This window comes from Sesamum indicum, linkage group LG14, assembly GCF_000512975.1.
Source record: "Sesamum indicum cultivar Zhongzhi No. 13 linkage group LG14, S_indicum_v1.0, whole genome shotgun sequence".
NCBI lineage: Eukaryota > Viridiplantae > Streptophyta > Magnoliopsida > Lamiales > Pedaliaceae > Sesamum > Sesamum indicum.
In genome coordinates this window covers 1,583,538-1,599,752 of record NC_026158.1, presented here as the reverse complement: position 1 = coordinate 1,599,752, position 16,215 = coordinate 1,583,538, and the positions used below count along the sequence as shown (strand labels likewise).

Below are 16,215 nucleotides of genomic sequence, written 5' to 3'. Positions count from 1 at the left end.
TCTTCAGAATAAACTGTTGCTTAATAGTAGTAATTATAACATTCACAAGCATTCTCTACTGTCGTTTTTTTTCTATTAAAGTGGTGGGCCTGCCCCCCTATGCATGAATAGTGATTAAAGGGTAATTACATTTATATCACTTAATTTATATAAATTATCTTCATTCTTTTCAAAAATTATACAAATATTTATCAGAAACTTCAATATTATTTACACAAATTATTCCTCTTTTTAAAAAAAATTACACATACACCCCATAGAAACGTCAACATCATTACATAAACTATCCATGTTTTTAGCTGCTAGAGGTGGAATCTCTAATTATACAAAAGAACAAGGATAATTTGTATATATAGATTATAGGTTACGGGGTGTAAATATAATTACCCGGTAATTAAATAAAGAAAAGTGTTAGCTATTTTTTTGAACTCAACTTTTTCAATAAAGTATCTTTTATCCCACTTTGTTGTTATAAATTTAGTATCAATGCCATGCTTGTATAGTGAATGCAACTTGCAATAAAATCGGTGTTCTGTTTCACGAAGTATTTGCATATCTAACTTCACGAAAGTCCACTAGAAATTTTTTTTACTATGATCGATATATGAACTAAAAGCCATGGTAAATGACTATTTTTTTATCTTGGTTAAATAAAATTGCTGCAAAATCTTAGATTATCTACCGTAAATATTTTAGCCACACTCATTACAATTACGGCCAACACATTGTGTGGACGTGGTTAATAACTATTTACTATCATTATTTATTTTTAATCATGACAATAAGTTATGATTGAATATTGTATTTCTTGTAGTACTCATGGTTTTGCCCTAGTTATAAAGTGCCCTGCTAAAAGATGAGGTCTTGGGACTTATAAGCCACTTAAATTTCTTGTTTGTAACTAATGTGGGATGCAAGTCCACATTATATAGTGTGCAACCCCATTTGTAGATTATAATTTAACTTATTTATAGTTTTAATTCTTTAAACAAATATGTACCAAATCGTTTAATGTGATATCAAAATGTGACAAAATATCTCGACCAAGACTTTTGAGTAAAATGCTTAATGAAATGGCGATTGCATTGATTTGTTGATTTCAATTATTTATGTAATGAATGAATTTTTGAATTCGAATGTATTGAATGATGCAATGAATATGACGTATAAAAAAGAAAGAACAAAAATAATTGGCCCTTGAATTTCGGATGATGAAATTTTAAATAGACATATAAATTAGGAGTTAATTCATATGAATTATTTTATATAGCTTTCTCATATCATTTTGCAACACGCATTATGTACTCAATATGGAACTTGCACAAAGGGTTGAGAAAGTGAAATTTTTAATTATATTTATATATTTTCTAAAGTATGCTGATTATTTTAATTACATTTATATTTTTTCTAAAGTATGCTGATTAAAATTAGTACTATAAAAAGGTATTTTTGAAAAATTAAAGTTTCTTATAAAAGATAAAAATTTATTATAGGAAGTACTAAAATGGCGAAAAAAATAGCAAAATTCTGCCAAGACACGGCAGTTTGTTAAACATCGGGGGGAAATGCAATTTATCCCCCTGTGATATAAGAAATAAGCAAAAACCCCATGTAAAAAATAAAATAGGTAATTGCCTCTCTATCTAAACCATCGATGAGGGGTAATTTGTTTATTTTTCAAAACACATGGGATAATTTGCTAATTCTTTTTTCACATGAGGGTATCTGCTCATTTCACATATTACATAAGGTAAATTGTATTTAACCCGTTAGTAGTTAAAGCGGTGACTTTTTATTTGAATATCACGAATTTAAAGTTTATTAAAATGAAAACGCCGTGAATTTATATGAATTAGCGCATTTGGATTTAGAATGTGATTTGGTGAGGATTTAAACATATTTTCTAATGCATTAGTTAAATTACAATAATCAAATTAGACTATGTTCCAATCAATTTTAGTGAAAGGAATATTTCAACACAATTTTCTTGGATTACTAATATGGGAAATTAGTTAAAAGACACACTTGCCCTTTGTTATAAGGGTTATTGACTGGGTCGAGTCGAAAAGACTTGCCTGACTCGGAAACAGAGTTGTTGATGGTTGCACTCGAAATAATCCAATAATGGGTCGTACAATTGGTTATAACTATAAATACTCCCACTCTATAATTCATTGAGTGCATTTATCTTCTGTTGCATTTGGATTGAAGGATTTGAGATTATAGATTTCAAATCTTTAAAATCAAATCTTCGAATTTATTTGAATAATTTAAAGTTTAAAGAATTTCAAATAAAATTATTTAATTTTAATTTTGAACTATATATGACTTTATTGAATATTGATGAATTTTAAAAGTAAAACTAAACTTGCGCAACGCTGCAACAACCGACCCCGATCAATTACATTTTGAGAGAATGATTGGAATTGAGTGAAAAAATTATAGAAAAGAATTTTAAATTAGTCCACATCAAAATAATTTGAAATTAATCAGTATTCCATAAATCATAGTTCAAAATAAAATTTAAAGGATTTAAAATTATTTTTAATATAATGTTATCCAAATAATTTATTATTAAAAAATAAAAATTATATTTTAAATTTATCACTCCAATCATAATATCTGTTTTGTGTGCGTATCTGGTGTGCATCCTGCAACGTGCTACCAATAAAACTTCAGCCAGAATACATAATATTTTGTGTGCGTAATAACATCCAATCAAGTTTAGTAATAAAAGATGAAGATCCAAACTGCTTCTAGTGTGCATCTAACCAATGTAAGAAAAAAAAAGGTATCAAATATATGAGTGATTTATTGTTCGTTTTGATCGAAACTTTACGGATTTGTCCTAAAAAAGACGTCTCGGTAAGAAAAACAAATATTGAAGCTTATAAATTGCATGTGAGAGTACTGTAGTGATATTAATGAGAAAATAGACAAAATTGAATTAGGAGAAGCAGGGTGGGTAGTGTCTGGTGGTGCAATAGGGCAGGAGGAAAGGGGAGTCAGAACTGAGTTGCCAATAATAGCAGACAAAGGGGTCAGCGAGAGGGAAAACGATTTCACACTCAGAAGACAGATCACAGCAAGAGGGAAAACGATTGTTCCCTTGCTTGTTTGCCTCTGCACACTCTCACCTCCCCAAACAAAAATGAAATCAGATTTTGACGCATCAGCGCTACATCAGCCCATGTTTGGAGTTGTTTTTTGGATGAAGAGAATGAAATTACATTACATTTGTATCGATGAATTTGAATTCGAAGAACTGATATTTTTTACGATCCCAGTAGAAAAGAATTTCAAAATTGGAACGGAATGATTTAAAAGTCCTATAAATTTAGAATTAATTCATTATTATGAATTTAAAATTTATAATTTTAAGTTTTTCAATCCAACCGCAACCTTAGGTTATAATGGCTGTCTACTTCTATTCGTGGAATAAAGCATTTATAGGACCCGATTAAATCAAATATGGGGTGGAGTCAATTAAATCCTATCACACCTCTAGGATCGGATAAGTTATCAGACCTTATTCAGAGTCGGATAAATCATTTAACAGACTGTTATTTTTTTTATTTAACCATGAAAAAAGATGGATTGGAGGCTGAATCCAGCTTTGTAATTGGCCTTTGAAGGATTTGTACATTGAAATAAGTGATTGGGGTTTGATACTGTTTATGGAGAAAAATGAAAAAATACATCTGATATTATGTAAATAAAATGTCAAATTAGCCTTTAACAGCTGATAGTTGAATGAGAAATTAAAATTAAATTAATAAAACTATAATTATATAAGTATTATACAATTTTATGTGTATTTTCCCTAGTTTTATAACAATTTTGTTTATTGAAATATTATATACACATTATTTAATAATGATTATAAATTAACTATTTTTTTTATATCATTTATACTATTAATTATGGGGAAGGGGTTAGAACAATTTTTTTTTTGTACGTAATTACATTTATTGATTAAATTAACCTCACTTAAAGAGAAAAATTAAAATGAGGTTTTTGTTGGTTTTGGTGTATCTCTTTGTCTTTTTTTCTTCAATTTCACCATTCAAGCTTTTTTAATCATGGTTTTATATATAATTTTTAAAAAGTATTTTAATAATAAAAATAAAGGATAGATCCAAATTACCCGTGAAATATTGAAAAAAACCCTGAAAATAAAGAGCAAAGAGCCTCCCCATCTTTTAATAAAAAAGCATATTACCGCTTCCTGCTGGGCAGTATAGTTCAGTCGCCTATTTTTGCAATTGATTTAGCTATTATGGGGGAATTTTTTACCCTTTTTCAACATTTCAGAGAAGCAATTTAGATTTATTCCTAAAAAATAAAGTAAAATAATATTTCAAATATATAAAATAAATTTAAAAATACGTAACAAGCGCTTAATTAATAGAAAGAATAAACTACAATGACCTCCTATGAGATTTGGCATAATTAACCCCTCGTTGTCGGAAAAATTATCAATATTCCTTGATTTTAATGATTTTTTAACAACGAACTCAATTCGTTAGTTTTTATTAGATTTTCAATCATTTTTGTGGTAAACTGATCAAAACATCCTTGTGAATCATGATTTATAATTTTACTTATTTTATAAAATTTTTCTGAAATTCTTTTACGGACTAAGTAGATAATATTTTTATATTTTTTTTAAAAAAATATTCAATTTTTCTAATTTTTTGAATAAAAATAAAGTTAATAATTTTAAACCTTCATTTGAAAATTATATAATTTTATTAAAAATTAAAATATTTATTATTTAATATATTTTTAATTTTTAAATAATAAAAAAATAATTATAATCATATCTTATTCATTGTAATTTATTCTAATAATAATGATAAGCAATAATTACATTTACACCCCTGATCAATCATTTATTTTTGCAAACTATTCATATTTTTGTATAATTACAGAATCTACCCCCGACAGTCAAAAATAGGGATAGCTTGTGTAATGTTGCTAACATGTTTAAGAAAAGTATGTGTACTTGTTTAAATAAATAAGTAGTGATTTATGTAAGTGATAATGAATTTTTGATAATGTATATGTAATTGTCTAAAAAATAAAAATAATTTATATAAACAGAACATCGATTAAAAAAATATAAATGTAATTATCCCTAATAATAATAATGTCGGCGAGAAGGACTTGATTGAAAAGATTAAGATAGAGAGTCCAAATATCTATCGACCCCTTTGCCCATTGGTGGAGTGTTCAAAAATAATCGGACGGACGGGGCTGCACCTTTGCGCGTGACGAGCTCCAAATTTCAGCCACGTGTTCGTTGACCACACATGTCTGATGTAGCACCCTTTTGTTCCTCTCCTTTGCTGACATGATATGTAAGAAGGATAAAGCATTAAAGCGGGACCCACATTTTTGTAGTTTTCAAATTAAATTCTTTTAATCTCATAAGAAAAAAAAGTTAATTACACTTAGACCCCTCTAAAAATATAAAATTACACTATTTCTTAAAGAGTATCTAATATTAGATTTACATCCATTTTTGAAAATTCACTTGTTACACCTTATTCCCTTTTGTTATGCTTTGAAAAAAAATGCGGACTTTAGTAAAAAAATTACATAATTTTCAATTTTTACTCCTCATTTAGCATTCTTATGAAAAAAATTTGTATATATAAGAAAAAAATTGTGATGATGTTAACATCATTCCGCACACATATATTATATTTATATTTCTATAAATACAAAAATATACATACAAATATTAAATGAAAGATAAAATTAAAAATTTATATATTTTTTTTGTTATTCTTAGTATTTTTCGTCCAGAATACAGAAGGGTGTCAGGTATAAAGAAAAAATTTTTGGAGGGGATGTAAAAAGAATTTCAAATTCTTTTGGAGAAAGTATAATTTTACATTTTTAGATGAGATCTAAGTTAAATTTTTGCACTGAATTGATAACTTTGTGCAGTAGTCATTTGGTAATATAGCTAGGACATAGTTTATGTCTTATAATGTCAATATTTTAGATGAATAAATCAGTTCTTTGCTGAATTTTAAATATGGTTCAATTAAGAATACGATATATTAACAACAATTAGGGTATTAATTGTTGTTTTGCACTATGGAATTATGTATCTTGTTTTATTTTATTTTCTTTCATAATTTTTAATTTTTAGTGGGATTTTGCTTTTCGAGCTTTTTAATTGAATTTTCTTTGTAGTCCCCGCATTGATTAAGGAGTGTAATTTTTACAGTGTCGGGTTGCAGTATGATGAAATACTATAATTTTAGGGTGCAAATTACTAATTATTTTAATTTTTTTTAAAGAATATCTTACACATTGGGTGGAATTCAAACCCACGATTTTAAAATAATGGAACCTCAATTTCATCAACTGAATTAGACAAGTATAATACATTTGTCGTGATTGGACGTGCAACGTGCAATATAATTCTGGGAGAAGAGTGAGGAAAATGTTATCATCACACTCATCAACAATAATGACGAAAAGGAAGGGGTTGAATGCGACGTATCGATTAAACACAGAAAAGAAGACGGCAAAAGAAATTAAAGTTTGACAGAGTGAGTGAGTTACGCGTTATGGAGACCGTCCAACCTAGAATGAAGGCGACGGCGATGGCGACGCCCATTAACGGTATTAATACTAACAACAATAATTTGCTCTTTCCATAGCTGTTGGTAATGGAATGAACAAAGAGTTATCCAGTAATTGCGTGTGCATACTGTTTAGCACAGTTGATGCTTGCAAGGGGAAAAATGCAATTTTAGTCTTGTAATTTATAGGGAGGTATTTTTTATCCTACACGAATTGATTTTTGTAATTTAATCCTGTAATTTTAAAAATTTGGCAATTTTCATATTTTTCCGGCCAAATTACATGTGATTTGCACATATCTCAATTAATTCGTATTTTTAGCCCTGTGACTTGGGCATTGATATTTTTAGTCCTATAACTTAGGAGAGTTAGCATTTTTAGTCCTATATGAATTTATTTGCAGGAATAAAATTGCAAGTAAATTGCCAAGTTGGACGAAAAAGGACTAAAATTAAAATTATAAAGTTACAGAACTAAATTGTTAAAATCAATTTGTGCAAGACTAAAAATGCCACCCACCATAAGTTACAGGACTAAAATTATAATTTTTTCTTTTTACAAATAAGAGTAACTTAGGATGATCTTATTTGAAAGTCATCATAATTACAAATATTTTTTCATTAATTGAAAAACTATGAATACTTCTAAAATTAATAATCGTCTGACAAATACTCCCTCATGACAAATCATTTACCTCATTTTTCAAAATACATATAATTTACTAATTCCTTTTTTATAGAGAATTTTTTGCTCATTGCACGTATTATATGAGGTAAATTGCATTTTTACTTATATAAGATGTTAAGTTAACAGAGCAATATAATAGAGTGTTCATTCTGTGGAGTAATTAAATTTTACCCTCAAATTTCTAAGTAAGATTTGTTTGGCGGAATTTCACAAATATGAGTTTCGTTTATTTTCTTGAATTAAAAATTTTAATTTGAATTGAATTTGAACAAATTATTTGGTGAACATATAATATTTGTCATATCATTTATATAAAAATTTAAAAATAATAATAAATAATATAGCAAGTATAATATCTTGCTATCAAATTAGCTCAGTTGGATAAAACTTGACTGGGGTTACGAATTTTTTATGCAATGGAAAAAGATGAAATGGAAGGGTCAAACTCGTCAACTCTTGCTTACTCAATAATCAATAACTATCTCAAGTGACCATTAATTCCGATATTGTTTGACTTCATTTATTTATAATATCTTATAAAATACTTTTAGAGAATATAAAATATTAGGACAGATTATTTTAAAATAACTTCTTAAAATAATGAGATTATATAAACTTATAAAATATTAGTTGGTGCATATTGGAACCCAACAACACTACAACGGCCGATGGATTTTTAAGAAAATCCTAAGATCAGATAATTAACTTGCAAAATAAGGGTTCGCACATCGATTCTTAAGTCAGTAAAATTAAATTTATCAATAATGAGTAAGGAAATACTTGAAAATAACGTGAAATATAATTTAATAATTGGTGTGAAGTGATGAGATATTGAAATACAAGTGGGAATGAGTGAGTAGAGTGCAAAAAATGAGCAGAAAACTCACACCCTTGCTGTTGACCGAGAGCAAAAAGTGTAAGAGTGTGAATGAATGAATGAAGTTACCATTATGACTGCATTACAATTTCTATTTATAGGTTGATTTGGAAGCCGAGGGTTGGTCGTAGCCCATGATGCAGTGTTGAAAAGCTGTATGAGTTAGCTAACTAATAGAATAATCAGACTGAAATTTGGACTTATCTGAATAAAGATATAATCATTTGAACGGGTCTTGTCCAAGTTATTCTAAATTTAAGATGTTTGTTACCAGCTACTTGACAAGTCTGCCGAGACGAAAATAGAGAGAATTAGCTGGGGACTTTTTCAGTATGATGTGGTTTAAGATCTTCAAAACTTGTATGCCGTAGAATCCCTGTTGCTTGTTGGTTATCTTGTTGCACCAGTCGAATCTTTGGGCCAACCAGGTGAGTATAAGTATAGAAATTACGAGTTTGATACCTTACTCATAACTCAATAGGGTCAGGCATGCTAGGCTAATCGATGGGAATCCACTTTGTTTGTTTTGAATTTTTTACAAAAAATGATTGAAGAGTTTGTTTCCATACTTCCATTAACAATCTTATAAACTCCCAACATTTTACCTTATTATAAACTCCATCTTATAAAAAAAAATTAAATCCTTATAAATATTTTATAAAATATTTTAAAGAATTTATAAGCTTGCCAAAACATCCTCTTAATTTAATAATAGGGAGAATTACACCCCCTTTCCCGAGGTTTGGTATAATTATACGTAAACCTCATGTGATTTGAAAAGTTATGTTTTCCACTTTTGAGATTTACTTTCATCTATCAAATAAATTTCTCCGTTAGTCAAAATTTACTGAATTTGTTGATATAAACAAAAAATCTAAAACAAATCTATATTTAACCTCGGTTGACTTATTACTGACTTATTGCAGGCCAAATAGATTTTTTTATAATTTCACCATTATAAGGGTTATTAATCCGAAAAAATTATTTGACCTGCAACAATTCAGTAATAAATCAATCGAAGGAAAACATCAATTTCCATTCAATTTTTTTGGACAATATCAACAAATTCAATGATTTTGACTAAGGATGGACTTATTTGTTGATGAAACCAAACCTCAAAAATACTAAATATAATTTCTCAAATTACATAAAATTTATGTAATTATATCAAACTTCAATAAAAGAAAGTGTAATTATCCTTCTTAATAATAAGAAAGGGTGGGAGACAAGACCAGCGCGTCACCCACATGTGTGGCCGTGACAAGACAGCGGACAGCGGCACGTGTGGCCCCCCATCTTGAGGCCTGCCCCCAAAACCCACCCAGATTGTCGGGCCTCCACAAGAGGCCCATTTGGACCATATTCATGGCCCAATTTTGTCGCCTACACTGCAATTTCTGGCCGCATGCCTCTTTCTACTAAACAATTATCTTTTGCTTTTCTCTCTTTTTTTTTTAAAATAAAAATAAAAATCTAGTCAATTTTTTATTGGTGGAGAGATGAATGGAGCGGGTGTTTGAAGTGTGGCAAACTCATTGCCATGAATTTCTTAATTTTTTATTAATAAAAATAAATAATATTATTTTTATACACCTAGCATGTATATATCAAATCCAACGAAAAACTAGTCAAAATTTGAAATAGAAATTTCAATTCGTCAGTTGGTGGGCCTTTATTTTGTTATATAATTGATTTTCTGAACATAACATTGACCCATCACATGGTTAGTAAGGCCCAACAATTAGGCAATAACAAATACCACAATTTGATTTTTGTATTTTGGGCCTAGTTCCTGAAATTTGTGATCGGCCCAGTAATGATTCCAATGCTATTTGTCAGAGTTTAATGCAATTTACTTCCCTGTAGTATTATAAATAAGCAAATTACTCCTTAAAAAAATAGTAATTTAAAAAATATAAGGCGAATAAATTATTGTATTTTAAAAAATACAAGGAGATAAAATAATTTTTTTTTCTTCATAAAGAAGTATATTTATTTACAATATCACAGAAGGGTTGTTTGTATTTTTTCCCTATCGTATTTTACATACACACGTTATATTGCATTATATTGCAGGAGTTAGATTTTTATTTCATCTAATATAAACACGTTATACGTATAAAAAATTTCCTCATTTTTATATATATGAAATATATATATAACAAAATCAATCATATATATTTAAAATTTTCCAATTGTCCCACCTTAATTATTAGTCATAATTATGATTTTATATATATGAAAATGAATGTAGGCACGTAGTGTGTCATGTGGGGATTTCTTAATTCATTAATATTTGAATTTGATTTCTAAAAATAGTAAAAGAGGAAAGCCACTGATTAAGGCGCAAATAATCAAAAACAAAAAAAAAAGTTGACGGCTTAATTAATTAATTTATCCTATACAAAAACTATATATTAATTTATATCGCTTCTTTTCACATTATTCATTATTCAAATGAAAAGTTCTTCACCATGCACTGCATGATTGACGCACCCATAATTTATGCAACAAAAAGCTGCTACCTAATTTATGCCTAAGTTCAAAAGCCAACATTAATTATATATAGGATAAATCATAACAATTTTTTTTAAAAAAAAAATATTATTTGAAAAATTATAAATACTCGGAAAGTAACAACTGTCGAATAAATACCCCCTTATATTAACTTAATGGGTATTTGTTAGACGGTTGTTAAATTAAGAAGGTATCTGTAATTATTTTTAAAAAATAAAAAAAATATTTATTATTATGATAAATTTCAACGGAGCTTGTTGTAATTGATCGTATCATATGCAGAGAGATTAAGAAGAAGATAATTATAATGCATCTACTCCCTATATTAATTAATTTTAATATATGTATATATATATATATATGTAAATTATGCCATAAGTATAATTAGCTTCTCAAGACTTTAGGGTTTGCATTCACCAAAATTCAGTAATTATATAATAAATATATTAGATTTATTGCATAATTTGCATATACATATGTATTAAAATTAATTAATATATAATATTTATTTTGTGATTGATTTAATATTTTATGATCATATACCTGATTTGATAGGCTAAATATTTTTCGTTAGCTATTTTCGAAGAATTCCAACAAGTGGTGACTTTGACGGGTTGAAATTGCAAAACACTCTACAAATTCATGTCTCTTTTATCGAGAGAAACACGACCAAATCCGATCCAGTGATACCATCTATTTTCACAACTATCTAATCATGTTTAGATCAACAGATTATATGAGATGGTACAATTTGGACAATTCTATTTTATATGAAGACGTATAACATAATTATATGAAGAAATGAACAATTAAAATCCATTACATTCAATTAAATCATTATCCATTGTGGATCAAATAATATAGGGTAGATTGTATTCGCAACTTCTAAAGTTAGTTCAAAATATATACGAAAATTTCTATTTTTATAAAATTACAAATATATCCTTTAAAATTATACTTGTAATTACAACTATATTCCCTATTTAAAAGTATAACTTATACAAACACCCGCAAAAAAATTATATTAACACACCTCGGGGTATAATAGTAATTTTACTAATAAAAATATTATTGTATTTTAATTTAGAGTGTGTTTGGTTGGGGTAAAATTGGGGTATAAGAAAAGTAAAAGTAAAAATAAATATATAAGAGATAATTTAATGTTTGGTTAGGGAAAATAGGTGGGCGTGGAGTAAAACTCGATGTATATGAAATTCCTTTAGAGCCAATTTGTTTTCATCCAAAATTGGTCGGAAACATGAAAGTATAAAGCTAAAAAGACAAAAAAATATAATATTTATTTTTATTTACTTTATTACCCATATATGTCTATATATATATATAATTTTCCTTCAATTCTTTTATCCTTCGTGCTGATAGTACCATACATAGTTACCAGAGAAAATATAACAAAATTGTTAGAAAACTACTGCTTCAAAGTCAAATATCAATTAAACAATCTTGTTAGTAATTTTTATTTATTTAAACTAAACAATTTAGAATAAATAAACAATAGTCATTTTGATAAATATTTATATTAATAAAAAATATTCTTATTCTTATTTGATAAATATTCTTATTTATAAGATTTTTAAATTTTTAATATACCAAAATTATATTAATATAATATTAATTTAATTTTTTTCTAATACTTAAAGGAAAGGTTTTTCAGTAAAATTATAAAAAATTATATTTTTTTTTTCTCGATCGATTTTTCTCATACCAAAATAAGTGAAAATATTTAAAATTTACTCTCCTTCTAACTAAACGAAACGAAATTAATTATAAGAATATTAATATAATTTACTAAAAAATATATATATTCATCAACCCATTTACCGTAATTAAAAGTTTGTACTCATAATTAGTTGGACCAAAAGTGTGCACAACTTCACAATAACTGAGGACGACGACTAGAACTGCATCCGGACCGAATCAATCACCGGCAACTGCTTTTCCAGACAAAGCTCTCTCCATAGAGCCTCTCAAATCGCATAATTCTGTGACCGGAAAGGTAAGTAGCCTGTACGTTTTAGGTCCACGTGTGTCAAATCATAAAGCTGGTCACGACATTCTGGTCCGCCAACGGGTAGCACTATAATTGCCCATTACAGCATGCTTCACCCTTCACCCTCAGTGGCATAACTGTAATTAACCAAATTCCACAATTTAATTTTTAAAATAAATCATAATAGTAATTATTTTTTTAATAATTCAGCTATTTCTTTTTAATTATTAATTTGATTTAATAATATAAAGTTAATTTCAATTTTCCATGCTTATGACTTCAACTACTCCATCTTCTAAGGTCAACCAAGAAGGGATGTCTAGTGTTTGGCATAACTCAAAACACAGCCTATTGGTTTGAATTCAAAAATTTTTATAAGAGATTTTGTATTTAAATATGGATACGTTCGTAAGTTTGTGTATGTGTGTATTTTTTTTTTATATATATAAAAAATAAAAGTAAATTTCATTGACAATCCATGAGGTTAGATTGCATCCCTTGAAATTATAATTTTAAATACAAGTACATCCCAATATTCAGTAGTAAAGTTTACACAAATATCTTCAAAGATATAATACATTAACATTCTTGGCTTATCGTGCACTCCTGGCTGCTTGCATTTACCACATTTTGAGGGAACGAAATTTGAGACGCTTTGAGTATACGGAGCGACCACCGAATATAATAGCCACCATTATTGTGGCAGATATTAGACAGAGGATATCAGTATTAATTTATCTCGTTCTGTTAGTTCATGTGCGTTATATAGATTATGGCGTATCCCTTGGCCTGTTGAGGGAGAAACCACCAGTTGAACGCTGTTGTACTGTACGATCTTGTTTTATTAATGAAACCTACATTTACCCAAAAAAAGAAAAAATACATTAACATTCCTCAGAAAGTGTATCTGTAATTTTGGGGGTCTACGTGTAATTTTATCTAATTTTTAGAGAGTGTCAATATGATTTATCCAAATTTTATAAATTTATGCATTTTATATCGTTATAGAATTTATAAAAAGACTAAATCTTATTTAAAAAGAAATTCCTATAATATTTTAATGAAATAAAATCATTCAACTTAATTCATAAAATGTAGTAATATATAAAAATTTGCAACGAATATTGAAGAAGATTGTTAATATTTTAAAAATAAGTTATAAACCCTATGTATTTTGTAAATAAATTATATATTTCAACGTCTTATTTTGAATTTTATAAATTTATTTTTAAAAAAATATAAATATTTTAATATTTAAAAAAAATTAGAATATCACCCAAATCTTCTAAATGATGAAGAAAATTTTGTATAATCAGAGAAATTCGTGGAATGACGTTTACGCCCTCCGGAGCGGCTCCGGATGTTTGTGACCGAGCCGTTGTTCCTTTCTTTTTAGCGGAATTGCTTCGATTTGACTTTTCCGTCTCAAAGTCCAGCCATTTCATTATTTTTGGAAATTTTCCTTCAAGTGAAAAATGACGGAAACGACCTCGTTCATGCGTCATTTTTACATCACCTTTGTACCTTGTTTGGACTTATTTCCGTCCAAACATAGCAAAAATTGAGAGTGAAGTTCTGAAAATCCGTGAAAACACGAGTTTAGACTTCTAGAGTAGGTCCTGAAAACATAGTTTTCTATATGGTGGAGTCTCCAATTTTTTGAGGTTACAAGTCGCTTACTACTTGAAATTATGTGTTCAATTTTAATGAAGCGTAATTATTTTCACGTTTTTTTAATAAAATCTTGAAATTATATGTTAGGATAACTAATTGTTTACAGTAATTTCACGACAATTACATTCTATGATGAGAATTCCAGTAATTATAGCTCCAAACCATACAAACGCACCTCGTAACATAATTCTATCTTACAATTTCCTAACAAAATTATTATTGAAAAATTAAAGTTTTTTAGATTGTTTTATAGCATAAAAAATAAAAATACATCAAATAATTGAAAATCCAAGGGCAAATTAGTAAAACAACATCAACCCTCCTCCCGCTTTTAAAACAATCTCTCTTTACTTCCCCAAACTCCCTCCCTCCCTCCAAACAACTCCTTAAACCCTCTGATCAATCTCTCACTTTTTCATTTCCCCTTTTCTTCAATGGCTTTCACCCAATCTCTACTACCCTTTTTCTTCCTCCTCCTCCTCTTCCTCTTCTCTCCCACGCGCTGCCGCTCCTCCTCCATCCACGGCCTCCTAAAATCCATGGGCCTGCCGCCGGGCCTCCTCCCCAAGGAGGTCAAGTCGTTCAATTTCTCGGGCTCGGGCCTCCTCCAGGTGTTCCTCTACGGCCCGTGTTTGGCCAAGTTCGACACCATGGCTCTGTACGAGAGCGAGCTGCGCGCTAATCTCACCTACGGCAGCCTCACCGGCGTCCAAGGGCTGTCGCAGGAGGAGCTGTTTCTATGGCTCCCCGTCAAAGATATAACGGTTGATGATCCCGGCTCGGGGCTGATAGTCATTGATATTGGGGTTGCTCAGAAGCAACTGTCTCTCTCGCTCTTTGAAGATCCGCCGCACTGCACCGCCAGCAGTGAGTAGTTTCCACTTTTGTGCTTTGTTTGCCGGAAAATTTTAAGCTCGAATTCTGTACATCAATTACTTGTATTTCTTTGAACTTTCCTTTTCCCCATTGTTTCTTTCCTTTCTTCAAGCAAAATAGTCGAACCAAACAGGGCCACTGACTGAACATAACTGGGATTTTACTTTAGACAAACAAGGTACAAGCGTGCGATGGCATTGTTGGATTTGAGAAAAGAAAAGAAACCCTTTACCTGTACTGTTTCTGGTCATCACAGGTGAAAAGAGTAAAAAGAGGTCTGAACTAGCTAGGAAATCAATGGAAAATTCAAATTCAAATCAGGATTTTGGTCGAATCAAAATAATTATAATGCAAGTGGATACATTTGTGACGTGATTGATTATTTTTTTTTTAACTCTGTACCAATCACACGAAAAATATAATGCTTACCGTATAATTTGTTCAAATTTCGATCTGGGCTAGAATTTCCTTGAAAAAAACTTCCTTGGCTCAACTTTATGCCTTGTTTGCGCTGTTAGAATAACTGAAACTTTGAATTTATTCTCATTTATTATGCTACTTATGTATCTACAGTTGAGAATTAAATGAAATAAAATAAATCTTGATTTCTTGTTTTTCAAAACTGTGTGGAAAATACAGGTGGATTATTGAAGGAGAATGCCAGAAAAGAGAATGGATTTGCAGCTCAAACATAGACAAGTTTTTGCGCAGTTTATTACTCCACGTTAAGGGACGTTCAAGTGGCCCAACAGCCCCAACAACGATGCTTTATTTGTTGGTTTGAAAGATAAATTACGGGTTCGAGCTTTGATCTTTCCTCGAGAAAGAACAAAAAAAAAAAAAATTATATAACTTCACTAATAATTAATTGTAGGTAGGAGTTGGTGTATTTTGGTAGTAGTGTAAAGATTTGGGAATCAGATGTCCTGATTATAGTGGATTGATGATCTGCTTGCTTAATTTTTTGTTC

General features: G+C 29.2%; 1 protein-coding gene across 1 annotated transcript; it reads left to right on the top strand.

Moving 5' to 3' along the window:
* On the top strand, positions 14,737–16,215 carry LOC105176747. Its single transcript, XM_011099647.2, has 2 exons — positions 14,737–15,236; positions 15,885–16,215. Exons 1-2 carry the CDS (start codon positions 14,804–14,806, stop codon positions 15,938–15,940), a joined length of 489 nt encoding a protein of 162 aa, XP_011097949.1. The 5' UTR covers positions 14,737–14,803; the 3' UTR covers positions 15,941–16,215.

What these genes read in the sequence shown, in the direction of transcription:
- LOC105176747 (XM_011099647.2), top strand. Translation starts at nt 14,804, where the DNA reads ATGGCTTTCACCCAATCTCTACTACCCTTTTTCTTCCTCCTCCTCCTC. An exon ending in GCCGCACTGCACCGCCAGCA is followed by an intron (nt 15,237 to 15,884) that starts GTGAGTAGTTTC and finishes TGGAAAATACAG; the next exon opens with GTGGATTATTGAAGGAGAAT.